This window comes from Crotalus tigris, unplaced genomic scaffold, assembly GCF_016545835.1.
Source record: "Crotalus tigris isolate CLP2741 ecotype Arizona unplaced genomic scaffold, ASM1654583v1 scf7180000018068.1947079, whole genome shotgun sequence".
Taxonomy (NCBI): domain Eukaryota; kingdom Metazoa; phylum Chordata; class Lepidosauria; order Squamata; family Viperidae; genus Crotalus; species Crotalus tigris.
In genome coordinates, this window is record NW_024096805.1 from 866,353 (window position 1) to 884,354 (window position 18,002).

At 45.1% G+C, this 18,002-nt stretch overlaps 1 protein-coding gene across 6 annotated transcripts in view; it reads right to left on the minus strand.

Moving 5' to 3' along the window:
- The window catches only part of CMAS (cytidine monophosphate N-acetylneuraminic acid synthetase), a 29,883-nt gene extending 12,346 nt beyond the window's left edge, over positions 1-17,537 (minus strand). The window contains exons 1-10 of one of the 6 annotated variants that reach the window (XR_005557186.1): positions 17,283-17,537; positions 14,553-14,695; positions 12,359-12,514; positions 10,543-10,676; positions 9,420-9,514; positions 7,120-7,291; positions 4,731-4,884; positions 2,905-3,071; positions 2,274-2,375; positions 677-982 (exon numbers count right to left, since the gene is read on the minus strand). Coding sequence is in view for 4 of the 6 variants with exons in the window: in XM_039347369.1 (XP_039203303.1) it covers positions 2,875-3,071; positions 4,731-4,884; positions 7,120-7,291; positions 9,420-9,514; positions 10,543-10,676; positions 12,359-12,514; positions 14,553-14,695; positions 17,283-17,494 (1,263 nt within the window). In the remaining 2 variants the exon portion in view is untranslated. Of the gene's footprint in view, positions 1-676; positions 983-2,055; positions 3,072-4,730; positions 4,885-7,119; positions 7,292-9,419; positions 9,515-10,542; positions 10,677-12,358; positions 12,515-14,552; positions 14,696-17,282 lie in introns of those variants that run through there. The other 5 variants (XM_039347371.1, XR_005557185.1, XM_039347372.1 and 2 more) reach the window with 5 other exon arrangements.
- Positions 17,538-18,002: the final 465 nt, after the last annotated feature.

Here is an 18,002-nt window from a genome sequence, read left to right on the forward strand (position 1 = left end):
TGATAGCAGTATTCCAATATCTCAGGGGCTGCCATAAAGAAGAGGGAATTAAGCTATTTTCCAAAGCACCTGAAGGCAGGACAAGAAGCAACGGGTGGAAACTAATCAAGGAGAGAAGCAACCTAGAACTAAGGAGAAACTTCCTGACAGTGAGAACAATTAATCAGTGGAACAGCTTGCCTCCAGAAGCAGTAAATGCTCCAACACTGGAAGTTTTTAAGAAGAGACTGGACAGCCATTTGTCCGAAATGGTGTAGGGTTTCCTGCCCGAGCAGGGAGTTGGACTAGATGACCTCCAAGGTCCCTTCCAACTTTACTACTATTACTATTACTATTACTATTACTACTATTACTAATAATGAAATAAAGCCATAGCAGATGAGATGATCCAATCACTTTAAAGTTAAAGAGCTAACAAGTACATTCATAAAACATACCCAGCTCAGCTAGCTTTGATTTGGAGATACGTCTTAGCGTGTGAGGTAATCTACAATTCGTCCCAACATTTCCGATGCTAAAATGTTAATTTTACGACCTTCCTTGTCGCAGCTCTTAAGTGAATCACTGCGCTTGTTGAGTTAATAACCCGATCGTTAAGTGAATCTGGCTTACCCATCTTTGCTTGCCAGAAGGTCGGAAAAGGGGGTTACCTGACCCCGGGACACTGCAACCGCCGTAAACCTGAATCGATTGCCAAGCATTTGAATTGACTGTGGGGATGCTGCAACGGTTGTAAGCGTGGAAAACCGTCGCTAAGTCCCTTTTTTCAGTGCCGTTGTAACTTTGAACGGTCACTAAGCGAAGACTAGCGGGACTGCGAAACTCTTTTTCCACAGAACACCGCAAAGACAAGGACGCTTTCGCACTGCTGTCTCTTTCAATCTCTTTCCTTCAGAATGCAACTCTTCTGGTGCTACAAGTTTGAAGCAAATATGTCCAATTGTTCTCTGGTATCTTACTGGACCCTCACAACGATTCTGAGCTAGTGGGTAAAAGAAAAGTACTTGCTTTCAGTCTCTCATTAAGTGCTTTTTTTTTATTTCCTAAAGATGCTCCTGGACTCAACTGACCATCTCAAGTGGCTGCTCTCAAGATAACAGAAATGCACCAGAAGCAAAATCAGATCAATCAAACCACCTCAGATCGCTGTCTAGAGCAGGGGTCCCCAACCCCCCGGTCCGTGGACTGGCACCGGTCCGTGGCATGCTAAAAACCAGGCCACGCAAACAAGCAAAGCCCCATCCGTGGGATGCAGGCAGCACACAAAACCCGCCCCCCTCCGGCCCACCAAAAAACCTTTCAACATGGAACCGGTCCCTGGTGCCCAAAAGGCTGGGGGGCTGCTGGCCTAGGGCATGGGTAGGCGATCTTGGCTCTTTTATGACTTGTGGACTTCAACTCCCAGAATTCCTGAGCTGAGGGGAAAGGGAGAGGTTTCCAAGCTGAGCCATGCTGGCTCAAGAATTCTGGGAATTGAAGTCCACGAGTCATGAGGGGGCCATAGTTCTCCTATGCTGGCTCAGGAATTCTAGGAGTTGAAGTCCACAAGTCATAAAAGAGCCAAGGTTGCCTACCCCTGGCTTAGGGCCTCGGGGAAGAATATGCAACTCCTTGCTGAAGGCTGAGCTCAGCGATTCAGCCAAGCAGATGAACTGGGACATCCCATCAACAGCTCCCCCACGGAATCTGCAACAGAAAGTCTTTGCCATTACCGGTGGCTCATAAACCTTTAAAGATTTAGCACCCGTTCTCCTGCTTGGATCTGTCCTCTTTAAATTCAAGAAACGCTAGGACTTTTGACCACTTGGCACCACTGCCCTGCTTCTGGCACTCATGCCTTTCCCCACTCCCCAATTATGATTTGCCACTTCAGACCGCCAAAACGTCGATGCTCCCCAATTGAACAGGTGATTGGATTTAACCTGTGTGACTCAGCTTAAAGCAGTGTTTCTCAATCTCGGCCACTTGAAGAAGTATAGACTTCAACTCCCAGACTTCCTCGGTCAGCGTGGCTGACCGGGAATTCTGGGAGTTGAAGTCTAACACTGGCTTAAGAGCAGGGGTGTCAAACTGCCGGCCCACAGGCCGGATGCATCATACCCAAACCGCGCCCACCCCATTGCCGGCAATGGAAAAAAAGTTGTGACACATCACGTGATGTTGCGAGTTTGACACCCCTGGCTCAGAAGATCCAATCTAGGGTAACAGCATAAAATCAAGTTTGTTGTGGAGAAACACTTCTTGAACATAACATCAAGAATATATATTCCTACCTGTCAGGAGTCATCAGTACTTAGACGTCAGCCTCTGGCAAAATATTAAGTTCCGTTTGATGTCCATTCACGGTCATCAATTCCTTATATAACGGCACGGCACTGTAGCCAGAGTAAAAAACCCCAAGTGTTTTTTTTCCCCTATTGCTTCTATTTTTACCAAAGTTATTTTTGCCTAAATGATCAGGCTGCAAAAAAAAAAAGCAAGCAAACAAACATAAAAGAAAGAGACAAAAAAAACAAAAAACAAAAACAGGGAATAGGGCTGTAAACTTTTTAGCTTTCTAGGAAACATCTCCGGCAAATAAAGAGACCAAAAAAAAAAAAAAAAAAAAATGGAATAGGGCTGTAAACTTTTTAGCCTTCTAGGAAACATCTCCGACAATAGCGTGTCTTTGGATTTATTGGGTTTTCCTGCCACCTTGGGTCTGCGCCAATTCATTAACGATTTCGTCACCAGTGAAATAATAAAGCGGATAGTTTAAAGCTGCCTGTCGGGGTCCTTTGGATGCTGGAAATGTCAAAAGCCAAGCAGGGAACAGTCACCCCAGCGGAATCAACAAAGCAGAGACACTGCTTGGGAGGCGACTTCCTAGCTGGATCACCCCATGTTTTTTCCCGCCGAATTCACCTTTTCCATTAAAAGGAGGATGTGCTCGGCGAACTCTCGAACTGCGCCACGGCCGCCACTGCATCGACAAATGTAGCTTGCAGCTTTCTGGGCAGCCGGACAAGCGTCGGCAGGGACGGCACTCATGCTGGCTTTCTTCAGACACTCCACATCCGAGTCTTCATTTCCTGCAGTGACAGGGGAAAAAAAAGCATCTTCAGCAAGCGATCACACACTTTAAAAAAAAAAAAATAGTTACATTTGTTAGAGGCATTTCTGAGGTAGTTAAAAAAAATAAAAGGCAGGATTGCAAACCAAGGCGTGGCCTCTAAAAGCCTCGGATGCATTCGTTCTAAAAGCTGGTTTTGAATATAAAAGATTATTTATTCAATATATGTGGAAGTGTCCTATTGGTTGGTTTTGGGCAGGGGTAGGCAACCTTGGCTCTTTTATAACTGGTGGACTTCAACTCCCAGAATTCCTGAGCCAGCATGGCTAAGCATGGAAATCTCTCCCTTTCCCCTCAGCATGGCTGGCTCAGGAATTCTGGGAGTTGAAGTCCACGAGTCATAAAAGAGCCAAGGTTGCCTACCCCTGCTCTAAACTAATAAAGTCTACATTAATTAACATTAATTATGCTTTCATATGTTCCTCTAACTGAGGGGTCTTTAAACTTGGTTCTTTTATGACTCGTGGACTTCAACTCCCAGAATTCCTGAGCCAACCATGCTGAGGGAAAAGGGAGAGGTTTCCAAGCTGAGCCATGCTGGCTCAGGAATTCTGGGAGTTGAAGTCCATGAGTCATAAGGGGGCCATAGTTCCCCCATGCTGGCTCAGGAATTCTGGGAATTGAAGTACACGAGTCATGAGGGGGCCATAGTTCCCCCATGCTGGCTCAGGAATTCTGGGAGTTGAAGTCCACAAGTCATGAGGGGGCCATAGTTCCCTCATGTTGGCTCAGGAATTCTGGGAGTTGAAGTCCACGAGTCATAAAAGAGTCAACGTTGCCTACCCCTGGTTTTGGGGGAGGGGGTTTGGACTTGCATTTACAAGAAATCAAATTCGAGGTTAATTCTGATTCCACCCACTTCTTTTTCCACCCACTTTCCAAAGCACTCTCTGTACATTCAGAGACCTTTCTGCCTTCACAGACTTCCTTCCATCATCATCATCATCACCATCATTATTTTAAAAAAGGCATCAAGCAGGCCTTCCTCACAGTTTGTTTTTTAGACTGGAAACAGAAGGTAGTCAGAGAAGCTTCCAAGAGATGGAAAGAGACACAATAGAAAGCACACACATACCCCCTCCCATCATGACAGGTAGTCCTCAGCTTACAACCCACAACTGTGCCCAAAATTTCTCTTGCTAAGTGAGTTTGCCCCATGTTACGACCTTTCTCGCCACAACTATAAAGCGAATCACTTAAATTGTTAAGTTGGTAACACTGTTGTTAAGCGTATCTGACTTTGCCAGAAAGTCACCACATAATCCTGGGGCGCTGCCACTGTCATAAAGGGGAGTCAGCAGCCAAGCCTGAATTTTGATCACCTGCCCATGTAGATGCTGCAATGGTCATAAAACATCATATAAGTCCCTTTTTCCGGGCTGTTGTAACTTTCAGTGGTCACTTAAGAAACAGTTGTAAATTGAGGACTACTCTTTTCTACATCCAACAATTGAGATGAGCTCAAAAGCCATCCCTTGGGGAAATAATAAAGCCCCTGAAGAATAAAGTAGAAAAACGGAAACCTCGTTTGCAGAGGAAGTCAACTTTTCAGAAAAACTCCCAGCAGAGCAGAGCTTTAGTCAATGAAACCAGCAACAGCATTTGGGAAGGGCCTCACCTAAGTACGCAACCTCCTTCCAGCACAGCCCCATGGCCTTCCGCCATTTCTCCACGACACCCAGCTTGTCTATCACCCCGACTTCCAGGGTACAGCCCAACTTTGAGGTGAAGAGCGCCTTGGCGGAAGAGACCCGCTCGGAGATCAGCCGCACCTAGTCAAACGAAAGGCGTTAGTGCTGACAGAAGAGAATATTCGGAGTTCGGGGTTGAAACGAGGGGTCCCTGGTGCTCTCTGAGCTTGAACGTTTTCTTGCAGACGTTTCATCACCCGACTAGGTAACGTCATCAGTGTCAAGCAAAACCTCATGTGTGTTAGCCCCTTTGACACTGCAAGAATGTATTTAAATCATATAACCTGTTTTCTTTCTGCTGGAGCAGGTGGGGAATGCATCTAGCTAGGACAATATACCCCAGCCCTAATCCCATTAGCCTTCCGTAAAGCTTTAAAGACCTGGCTATGCTCCTGAGTCTGGGGTGCTACATGAACCGAGGGCCCTGCCTCCTGACTTTATTGTTAACAGGCCAGATGCCTTGCTTTGTACATACTCAAATTGCATGTTTTCATGGTTTTTTAATATATTAAATTTAGATTTTGCTGACAAAGAATTAAAGGGAGACTAGTATAACTATTTCGAGCTCTTTAGCTCTCATCAGCTAGCCATACCCTTCTGAGATTCGAACCCGGGCCACTTACATGTTAGGCAGCTGTATTAACCTCTAGGCCACAGGTTCTCCTTGCTTTTGTCAGCTGTACCAGGGAGGAGACATTAAGTGTTTTCCGGTGAGAGATATATATATATTAAGAACAAGGAGGGGTCGGGGTTGGGATTTGGGTTAGGATAAGGGTTGGGGTTAGAGTTTTTCCAAATAGCAATCTCAATGTTTAGCAAACAGCATAATGTCTGGGTTCACGTGTTTTAAAAAAAACAACGGTAATAGTTAATAAACAATATGTTAATCAATCGCTCAACAATCTTCTTCTTGCTAATATATATTCAAAGTTACATATCACATTCCTTTCTCTCTAACTCATTTTTCTAGCCATTGATAAAAATTATTCCATGTTCTTTAGACTTCTTTATTATCTTTAAAGTCAATCTATCCATTTCTGCACAGTCTAAGATTTTCTTAATTAATTCTTCTTCAGTTGGTAAATTTTTATTTTTCCAATGTTGGGCAAATACAATTCTTGCTGCAGTTAGTACATGTAGAATTAAATATATACAGTCTTTGTCATAATTTGCTCCTGTTATTCCTAACAAAAATAATTCTGGCTTAAAGTCTATTTGTTTTTTTAGTCATTTTCTCCAACCATAAATGTATTTTCAACCAAAATCTTTTTACTTTAGGGCATGTCCACCAGATAGGGTAATAAGTACCTGGTCTTTGTTTGCATTTCCAACACTTACTTGAAATATTTTTAAACATGTTTGCTAACCTCACTGGTTGTCATATGCCATCTGGAAAACATTTTATATAAGTTTTGTGTGTTTTAAGGGTTTTTCATTCTTTTGTTTTAAAGGGTTTTCAAGATTTTAATTGTAATGTATGTTTTTGAATTGTGAGCTGCCCAGAATCGTTTGAAATCAAACAAATAAATTGAACTGAATTGAAATAAAATAAAAAATAAAATAATAAAATAAAATAATAAATATTGCTAACTCCTTTCCTCTCTCTGTCTTTGTGATGTCTCCATATTCTCATGCAATGGCTACATGCCTTGACATTTTGGCCTCCACCGTGAAAACTAAAGGCCAGCCGTCTTTCCAATAAAAGGCAAAGAAATGTTGTGGCTTCCCTACGCTGAAGATCTATCTCCAAGGTCAGGGATAGCAACCTTGGCTCTTTTATGACTTGTGGACTTCAACTCCCAGAATCCCTGAGCCAGACATGCTGAGGGGAAAGGGAGAGGCTCAGGAATTTTGGGAGTTGAAGTCCACAAGTCATGAGGGGGCCATAGTTCCCCCATGCTGGCTCAGGAATTCTGGGAGTTGAAGTCCACAAGTCATAAAAGAGCCAAGATTGCCTATCTCTGGCCTAGGCCTAGGTCGCTTTATGACTCGTGGACTTCAACTCCCAGAATTCCTGGGCCAGCATGGCTCAGCTTGGAAACCTCTCCCTTTCACCTCAGCACGGCTGGCTCAGGAATTCTGGGAGTTGAAGTCCACGAGTCATAAAAGAGCCAAGGTTGCCTATCTCTGGCCTAGGCCGCTTTATGACTTGTGGACTTCAACTCCCAGAATTCCTGGGCCAGCATGGCTCAGCTTGGAAACCTCTCCCTTTCCCCTCAGCACGGCTGGCTCAGGAATTCTGGGAGTTGAAGTCCACGAGTCATAAAAGAGCCAAGGTGGCCTACCCCTGTCCAAAGTCAATGAGTTAAGATGTACCTCGACTCCTCTTTTCTGAAGCTGATTTATTCCAACAGCATCTCTGACGTCATATGAAACCATCTCTGTTCCATCTTCAGAGAGGTAGAGGTGACCGGTGGTGAGGCATCCGTCAATGGTACAGACCAGAAGCTTCACTTCTTTTAAGGTCTCTTTCCCAAAGTAGCCATATCTGGAATATAGATGGGACAATCATGGAAAAGAGGGAAGGAACTCTTGTTTTACCTACGTTGCTTTCTATGGGCAAGAAGGCTGGAAGACCAAGAGAGAGAAAAATGCATAATTCTCACTGAAGAAATAACAAGAGTTGGAAGGGACCTTGGAGGTCTTCTAGTCCAACCCTTTGCTCTACCCCCTTCCTACACCATTCCAGACAAATGGCTGTTCGATCTCTTCTTAAAAACCTCCAGTGTTGAGCACCCACAATCTCAGGAGGGAGCCGTTCCACGGATTGATTGTTCTAATTGTCAGGAAATTTCTGCAGCCTACTAGTTATTTTGCATGTGGGTGCAGACGGTTCTGTTATGATTCTGTGCCAGCCTGTGCTCCCAACAGCTGAGTCTGAGGAATCTGAGGAGGTGGAGGAGGCATTTGAAGGGCCATCAGGGGCAGAGAGAGGCTCTGATGAATTACAGGACTCACGGTTTGATGCAGAGCCTGGGCCCTCCAGTCGTGTTCCTGATGAAGCTCAGCTGTGTGAGGAGAATGAGTCAGACTCGGAGGACTCACACCTGGTGGACTTACTAATTGATGCTCGCACACGTCAATTAGCGAGAGTAAATCAGCAGCAGTCAATATGGCAACTCCAGAGTAAAAGGAGAAGGCAATGAGAGGCAACGCCTTGGGACTGCTGTATAAAAAGAGGAGGTGTGGGCAGTGCTGGTTGCTGAAGGCAACCGTTTGCAAAGTGCTTCTTTGGATCCTGGTCTGTTCATCTTGCTTGTGACTACTCTTCTGTTTGCATCCTGTTTCCTGTGGACTATTTCCTTCCTTTGGACTTGAGTTTTGCTGTTTGTGTTTTGGACTATTTGACAGATTTGTCACCCATATTAAAAGGGGTTTGTTTTGTTTTAAAGTCTCCAGCCTACTGTATCAACAGGGTTTGGTCCTTGTGCCTTTAACAAGGACGGCAATAGACTGGGATAGAACAGGTTCACATATGTTGCTAAGATCAGAAAGACTCAAGTTCTAGTCTGCCCTCAATCATAAAATCTTACTGGGATGTCTTTGGATCAGTCCTTCTATCTGCCCAACACATTTCGTGAGGTTCTTATGTGAAGATAATTCTGGAGGACAAATATGTAGATTGCCATGAACCCTTGGAAGAGCAAAAACCTTGCAAAATAAAGACTCATATTTATTTGGGGGACACATCCCTCTCTTCAACTTATATGAATTTGTTCTGGAACAAGGGTATCTAGAGAAAAGAACATTGTAGCTCAGGATTGAAATGAGGGGTCCTTGGTGCTCTCCGAGCTTGGCGGTTTTCTTGCAGACGTTTCATTACCCAACTGGGTAACATTATCAGTGCTAGAAGGGAATGGGGGAAGAGGAGGAGGACAGCGACTATGGGGTCCTTGATGCTCTCTGAGCTTGGCGGTTTTCTTGCAGACGTTTCATTACCCAACTAGGTAACATCATCAGTGCTAGGAGGGAATGGGGAAGGAGAAGGAGAACGACAACTATGGGGTCTGTGATGCTCTCTGAGTTTGGCGGCTTTCTTGCAGACGTTTTATTACCCAACTAGGTAACATCATCAGTGCTAGAAGGGAATGGGGGAGGAGGACGACAACTGTGGGGTCCGTGATGCTCTCTGAGCTTGGTGGTTTTCTTGCAGACGTTTCACTACCCAACTAGGTTACATCATCAGTGCTAGAGGGAATGGGGGAGGAGGAGGACAGCGACTATGGGGTCCGTGATGCTCTCTGAGCTTGGCGGTTTTCTTGCAGATGTTTCATTACCCAACTAGGTAACATCATCAGTGCTAGAAGGGAATGGGGAAGGAGAAGAAGGAGGACGACAACTGTGGGGTCCGTGATGCTCTCTGAGCTTGGCGGTTTCCTTGCAGACGTTTCATGACCCAACTAGGTAACGGCATCAGTTCTACAAAGTAGTTTAACTGCACTCCCTTCAAACACTGATGCCTAGCTGGGTCATGAAACGTCTGCAAGGAAACCAGCAACCACATAGAGCACCAGGGACTCCACAAGGGCACCTCGCTGTCCTGCTGATGGTGCAACCCAGCATTATAAGATTTCTCAAAGGCGGAGACACACGAGGAAATTAGCTTCTGAGTTTACCTTAGGACCCGCTGCTCTGCAATGGGCCAGTCTATGTCGACATCGATGTCCACACTGTGCTCAGCTCGCATTTCGTAGTAGGCCATTTTCCCACCCTAAACAAAATGGAAACCACGGGTCAGTCGATCGTGCCCACACCAGAGGGCGCATCCTGAATGCTGGGCAGGGTTTCCAGAGGGGTCCATGTACAGGCATAGGTCTGCAGAGAAGAGCCAGAAATTGCATACCAGCCCAATTTGGAGGCAACTCTTTTTTTTCCCCCTTTCCTTTTAGAAGTCAGGGACGTTATGGAATGAAAGCCCTGTGACTATCTTAAATACACCGAAACTGTGAAAGATTAACATTATAGATCAGTGATGGCGAACCTTTTAGAGACCGAATGCCCCAAAACCGCCCAAAATCCTTTCCTTTTTCTTCCCTTCTCTCTCTTCTCCTCTCTCCTTTTCTTTCTTCCTCTCCTCTCCCCTCCCTTCCTTTCCCTTCCCTCTCCTTTTCTTTCTTCCTCTCCTCTCCTTTCCCTCTCCTCTCCCCTCTTTTTCTTTCTCCCTTCCCTTCCCTTCCCTTCCCTTCCCTTCCCTTTCCTTTCCCTCTGATATTTTGGTTCTACTTAAGAAACAATAATTTATCTTTCTCCTCAATCCACCTCCTTAACACTCTGGATGGAATAATAAAAACCTAGCTTAATTCATACCAATTGTGTTTCTGCATCAAAAATAGTAAACAGGAAAGTCTTTTTTTTTTTGGAAAAACAAAATATAAGTCCCGTCTACTATAGCCTTTCAGCTGGGGTGGATTTATCAATATTTTAGATGGCCTAGTTGTATCATGCTACAACTAGGAATGTGAAACAGGAAGATAACCTGGCCAGTGATTCCAGGGAAGTGGGATTGAAAGTCCTCTTCTGTTTCTTGTTTTAAAAATCACTCTATCAGCAATTGGCCTTTGACAGTCAAACCAGCCCTTACAGGAGGATTTTAAGAAAAAAATGAGGAAAAAATTCAGCCGGTCCCTAAACTGGAATTATGAAAGGAGAGCCTCGAAAGGACTGAGTAACTTCTTCAGAAATCCAACTCAGAAGAAGTGCCGTGCCAAAAGGAAGGACAAACAGAATTGGCGCACCCACCTGCAAATATCCCTTTTCAATTAAGGCCCTTTTGGCAAAGTAAAACGATCCATTTTCATAGAGTTCACCATCCCAGTCCTGCCGTCGGGGACGCTTGGCAGGATTCAGATTTTGCGGGATAGTTACTTCACTGACTGTTAAAACAAGAGGGAGGGGGGAAGAGTTGGATTCCGTATCATGGGAATTCCAAATATCACTGTGCTGTCTCACTCACTCACTCACTCACACACTAAACTGTGGTTTGGTGAGTTTATTAATATAGGTAGTCCTCGACTTACGCGTGGAATGGAGCCTGCCCATTCCACTCGTAACTCGAAAACTCGTAGAGTGAATCTCGTTCCTTTAGTGCGATCATTCCCTTGCTCGTTAAAACGCACGCGGCTCGTTAAGTGAACATGAGGTATCTCAGGGTGAGGAAGGCCATGGAGGGCCTAGTGATGGAACATGTTGTGATTCCTCACCAGCCAGTGGATCCGGCAGCTGAGTCTGGGGAATCAGTGGAGGGGGAGGAGGGGCCTGGAGTGACATCAGACTCAGAGGAAGGCTCTGAGGACCTCCAAGACTTACAGTCGGACGAGGAGCCTGGCCCCTCTACTCGCGCTCAGGCTGAGACATAGCTGTGCTGGGAGCCTGAGTTGGACAGTGATGAAGAACAGCTGGGACAAATCCCGGATGCACGAATGCGCAGGCAAGAAAAAAAGAGTAGGACAGAGGAATGCAATGGGGCGGCTCCAAAGGCAAAGGAGAAGGCATTAGGAAGCCATGCCTTGGCTGAATTATAAAAGGGAAGGTGTGGGAGGTGCTGGTTGCTGGAAGCAACCATTTGTGTTGAGGATCGAGTTTCTGTGGACTGCGTTTGTTTGCCTCGTAACTCGGGGATTACCTGTATTCTCCAACAATTCTCTTCACCAGAAACCCAGAACTGTCCCAATTAAGTCCAGCCACAAGCAGACCATGGCTAGTCCACAGAGCAATGGCCAAAGTGTCCACAAGGCACTTGGAAGTTTCTCAATTAAAATCAAACTTAAATCCACCCTCCAAGAGGGTTCACGAGGCAAGAAAAATGCAGAGTTCACAAGGCCCTATCCGAATCAAGGCACAGTGTCAATCCAAAGCAAGGCAAGAATCACAACCAGAAAACACACAGCTAGGAAACAAAGATGTTGCTCCTAGCATCACTTCCATCTGCCTGCGGTGCTAAAGAGTCAGTTTCTGGTGCAGCCTATCAAGAAAGGCTTGGCTTTCTCCTCACGAGTAATCTGGCTGGCCTTCTCTGCTCCTGCCTTTTTCTCTGCCCTACATGTTCTTGGATCAGATGCAAAAGGCAGTTCCTCTTCCTCATCACCAACTGGCTGCAGCTGCATGCTTTCCCCACCTGGAGCCTCAGGACTGTCCTGCCGCAGCTGCGCTTCAGCCAAATCCCTCAAAAATGGCTTCTTGGAGCCATCAATCAACTCATCAGAACCACCCTGATTTTTCAAAGGGAAGCAACATACCTTCCCAGCAGAGACACATTACCTTGCTGGTAAAAAAGTCCGCACACCAATCTTTGGCCTCTCCACAGAAGAGAATTTTAGGCATCAGGGAAAGACCCTTGCCCAGTCTTGGGATGTTGCAACCAGCTGAGAAGGTTTGAAGGTCAAGGTCAAGGTTTCTCCTGTCCAGTTATGTCCAATCCTAGGGGGTGCTGATCATCTCCGTTTCTTAGCCAAAGAAGGCAACTTGTTTAAGGGTGGTAGATGGTTGATGTGAATAGGTACCTATCTGAAGCTTTTATTAGCAATAATATCCGGTCTGAAAGATGCCCAAGCTTTACCTCCTTTTTTAATTTCACTCCATCTGAACTGGTGCCGCCGGACAACTGAAAACACCGAATCAAAGCCGTCCTCCCGGATCATTTTGACCACTTTGGTGAGGTCGTTGGGGTGCAGGCATGGGGAAGTTGCTTGGATGTTTCCTACAACATCAACCTCTGGAGAAATGAAAGATAAATATGGAGGAGATAAGAATCTTCTAGGTCAGGGGTCCCCAAGCCCCGGTGGATCGGTACTGGGCTACGGCATGCCAGCAACCAGTCCGCAGAAACAAGCAAAGCCCCATCTATGGGATGCAGGCACCACACAAAACCATGCACCCTCCGGTCCACGGAAAAACCTCTCTCCACGGAACTGGTCTCTGATGCCCAAAAGGTTGGGAATCTCTTTTTCTAGTTTGCCATTTGGTTCAAACTATATCGTTAAAAGAAGATATATGGCATATATTTAGGGGAAAATCCAAGCAGAATATTATTACAATTTGCACTGTTTAGAATCCTTACATTTATTCAGTGGCATGGTCAAAGCAAATAGAATTCTATTTAGATAAATAGTTAGTATCCGATTTGTAGACTATTAATTTGGGGGCTAATTCAGTTAAATAAAAAGTCTGTATGAAGCAGGTGGCTTTTACAATGATTTCTTTGCCTCCGTATATTTTGCTGAAATATGAGATGTTTCATAATACAACTGGCTCCCCAAAATGCAATATTTAAACCAGTGGTTCTCAACCTGTGGGTCGGAACCCCATTTGGGGTCGAACGACCATTTCACGGGGGTCGCCAAACAACGCAGTCCGCCATTTCCCCCCCCCCTTTTCCTTAGCTGTGCTACTCCCTTTTATTCTATTGGCTTTTGAAAGCCAATAGAATAGACTCTCTTGAATAGAGTCTAATTCTATTGGCTTTCAAAAGCCAATAGGAATTGTCCAGGCTGTCTCTGCCCTGCTGAGCCCGCCAAAAGTCCCATTCTGCAAACGGTGCTGCACCAGTTGAGTAGTCCTCGACTTACGACCGGTTGAGTAGTCCTCGACTTACGACCGGTTGGGGGTCGCGGCATTAAAAAGGTTGAGAACCACTGATTTAAACATTGATTAGTACTCCGATCTATCTCTGTCACTAAGGGGAGCTCGGAAGCAGCAGAGACAAAGAATTTCATTACAGATTAAAATTACGTTCAGTTAATATATAAGCATGCAGATAAAAAGAGATTTTCAGGTAACCCTTGATTTACAACCGGATGACCGTTCAAAAATATAACAACACTGGAAAAAAAAAGTGACTTATGATTACTTTTCACACTTGCAGAATCCCCATGATCACGTAATCAAAATTTGGGCACTTGGCAACTGGCAGATATTTATGATGGTTGCACTGTCCTGAAGTCATGTGATCACCATTTGTAACCTTTCCCAAACAAAATAAGTCGGGGAAGTCAGACGCGCTTAACCACTGCGTGATTCGCTTAACAACTGCTGTGATTCATTTAACAAATGTGTAAAAAAAAATATAAAATGGGGTAAAACTCACTTAACAACTGCCTTGGGTAGCAACGGAAATTTTGGGCTCAACTGTGGTCATAAGTTCAAGACTAACAGAATTATAGAATTGGAAGGGACCTTGGAGGTCTTCTAGTCCAACCCCCTGCTCAAGCAGGAGACTCTGTACCAGGGGTGTCAAGCCCAATCGCATTGTGGGCCGTATCGTGATGTATCAGTATGGTTTTTGTCCTAGTGGAGCCGGGGTGGGCATGGCCTGCGCAGGCTGCATCCGGCTGGTGGGCAGCGTGTTGGACATTCCTGCTCTATACGATGTCAGACAAGTGGCTGTCTGATCTCTTTAAAAACCTCCAGCGTTGGAGGTTTCACAGCTTCCTGAGGCAGGTTGTTCCACTGGTTAATTGTTCTAACTGTCAGAAAATTTCTCCTTAGTTCTAGGTTGCTTCTCTCCTTGATTAGTTTCCACCCGTTGCTTCTTGTCCTGCCTTCAGGCGCTTTGGAGAATAGCTTGACTCCCTCTTCTTTGGGGCAGCCCCTGAGATATTGGAAGACTGCTATCATGTCACCCCTTGTGTCCTTCTTTTCATTAAATTAGACATACCTGTATTCAAATCCAGAGAATGAAAGCTGAAAGATCTCCCAAAGCAATACTTTTTTAAAAAACACCAACAACTCATAATTTGTGAGCGTCAACATACCCTCGTGATATTGGAGAAACTCCACAATGGTATCCAAAGAGGTAGAGGAATCTTTGGACACTTCAGAACTCCTCCGATGGACCTGAGCTCCAAACTGTTTGGCAATTTTCTCAATTTCATCATGATCTGTGGAAACCCACACACTGTAGGGAGACAAAGGGAGCAGCAACGTTATTGCCCGTGAGGGAAGGTTGTGACACAGCACGACAAGCCTTAAGATAGGAGTCAATTCTTTATCTCCTATCTCCCCACTAAATCTTTTGGAAAAGAGAATAGTGACCGTTCTCTTCGACCGACGGCTTTCAGGAAAATCACTAGGGTTTGGCCTTAATTTTCAAATCTGTAAAATGGGCACATCGTGTTTTTACAGACAGAAAGATTGCGCAGTGCTTCAGATTTGGAGGCAAAAAAGGTCATGAGAGGATATGAGGTGTACATCTAGCACTCTTTGCAATGCTGTAAGGCTGCTGCATTCCCCCCCCCCCAAAGTGTACAGTTACTGCAGTGGATTCCATAAAAAGGCATGTTTAATTTAAGGTGGAAACTCAACATTAGGAAAACCAAGATCACGGCATCCGGCCCTCTCAATTCCTGGCAAATAGATGGGGAAGAAATGGAGGTAGTGATAGATTTTATCTTCCTGGGCTCCAAGATCACCTCAGATGGGGACTGCAGCCAAGAAATTAAAAGACGCTTGCTCCTGGGGAGGAAAGCTATGGCAAATTTAGACAGCATACTAAAAAGCAGAGACATCACCCTGCCAACAAAAGTGCGTATAGTCAAGGCTGTGGTTTTCCCAGTTGCAATGTATGGCTTTGAAAGTTTGACCATAAGAAAGGCTGAGCGCCAAAGAATTGAGGCCTTTGAACTATGGTGCTGGAGAAGACTCCTGCGAGTCCCTTGGACTGCAAGGTGATCAAACCGGTCAGTCCTGGAGGATCAACCCTGACTGCCCTTTAGAAGGCCAGATCCTGAAGTTGAAACTCAAATACTTTGGCCACCTAATGAGAAGGAAGGACTCACTGGAGAAGAGCCTAACGCTGGGAAAGATGGAGGGCCATAGAAGAAGGGGACGACAGAGAATGAGGTGGCTGGATGGAGTCACTGAAGCAGTAGGCGTGAGCTTAAATGGACTCCACAAGATGGTAGAGGACAGGAAGGCCTGGAGGAACATTGTCCTGGGATCGCGATGGGTCGGACATGACTTCACAACTAACAACAACAATTTAAGGTGGGCAGACTGGTCCTTTCTTTCTGCCCACATATGCTTTGAAATACCTTTTACCCTTTTACACCAAGTACTGTACAACCTCAGCAAAAACTTAATTTTCTGTTTTGCCCTCAAGTCCTCTTCAAGGAACCAGAATAGGAAGATTCTTCTATCTATTTTAAAGAAAGAATCTGAAAACATATGGTTTCGTTTCAATTCCCTGTCAAAACGCGCCCTCTGAAATAACAAGAGCAATAGCACTTAGACTTACATACTGCTTCATAATGTTTGACAGCCCTCTCTATCTAAGTGGTTTACAGAGTGAGTATATTGCCCCTAACCATTTGAGTCCTCATTTTACAGGTCTCAGAAGGATGGAAGGCTGAGTCAACCTTGAGCAGGTCAGGATCAAAATCCAGGCTGTGGGCAAAGTCAGCCTGCAATTCTGCATTCTAACCACTGCGCCACCACAGCTGTTATAATAAACAGAATATCCTGTTTAAGCTAAGTCGCATAAGGTGCAACCTTGCAAGTATTTGTTTAAACCAGTAAATTTAATAAGAACTGATTTGGGACGGCTCATACTGTACATTTAATTAAATAATACTGGTAATCCTTGACTTATAACCATTCATTTAGTGGCTGTTTGAAGTTACAACGACACTGAAAAAAGTAACTTGTGATCATTTTTCACACTTATGATCATTTGCAGCATATCCAATGGTCAGATGATCAAAATTTGGATAACTTGGTAACTGGCATGTATTTATGATGGTTACATTGCCCTGGGGTCGTGGTCACCATTAGTAACCTTCCCAGTTGACTTCCAACAAGCAAAATCAATGGGAAATCCAGACTCACTTAACAATTGTGGCAAAAAGTCATAAAATGGAGCAAAATCACTCAGCTTACTTTAACAACAGAAATGTTGGGTTCACTGGCGATTGTAAGTCAAAGACTATCTGTTAAGCATATAAAAGGTGTCAAGCCACGCCATTTATAGACATTTCATTCAACGTTTGGATTGCCATTTTTTTTTTAAAAAAATCTTTTAATAGGTCACACCTATTTTTCTCAGCTTTGCTGACATACAGGGCTGCCCAACTCACACACAGCATATATTTAAAAATCCACAACATAATAAAACCCCACAAACCTTCATCCCAGTCTACTTGAAACCTGCTAGGAAATTAATATTACTATATCTCTATAGTACCCACGTCTACTGGAATCCGCTGGAAACTTTTGCAAGAAACTGTCTATGAAAAAACCCATCCTGGATTTGAAATCCCATGGATTTCCACCTTTTGATTCTGAGAGAGCGTGCTTTCTAATAATTATAAAGCGCTGTATTACTTTTACTATGGCTTGTGTGAAGCCTCTAATGGAGAATCAAATAAAACCCGGAAGTTTCTGTTGGAGACAAAAGAACTATAGTTTCATTAAAAAGGGAGGGGGGAAGAGAGAGAGAAAGGGGGAAAAAAAAAAAAAAACCCGTTGCCACTCGCGCATGCGCAGACCTCTGAAAGGCGCCGGAGTCGAGCGCTGCCCTCAGTACCCAACCAATCAGCGGAACGCCAGCCAGGAGCTTAATGTTCTTCAGAGGGATTCCTTTGCTGCCGCCTCGAGCCAGGATCAGCGCCGCTATGTGAGGGGACCCCAAGTCGGCATCACCCGACGGCCGGGAAGAGGAGACAGCGAGCGAAGGAGAATCCCCAGCCGTCGCAGCCATGGTTTTCTGACAGAATGAACAAAACCGCCCTGCCACGTTTAAGCCCCGCCCCTCGCGCAGCCGCCCTGGCACGCCCGCCCATGAGAATGCTGGGAGGTGGAGTTTTAGGCGCAGAGATGAACCTCAGGGGCCGTAGTAGACGTTGTTTCTGCGCTTGCCGGGAAATGTAGTTTCACTGGGCGATGAGAAGGCAAAGGCCGTTCCAGTGGGATGTCGGGAAACGTAGTTCAATGGATGGATGAATCTAAAGTGGGCTCTGCTGGGCGTGAAGCTAAAGCCGTTCCTCTCGAGATGGGATGGACTACAAATCCCATGTGCCGGTTAAGTGTGATGTCTGTTGGAGTCCAATTTATCTGGAAAGCACCTGGTCGAATGGGCTTGGATGATAAAGAGTCCCCGAAGTTCCTTCAACCAGTAGAGATTAGATTGGACCAGTGTTTCTCAACCTTGACAATTTTAAGGCATGTGGACTTCAACTCCCAGAATTCCACAGCCAGCAATGCTGGCT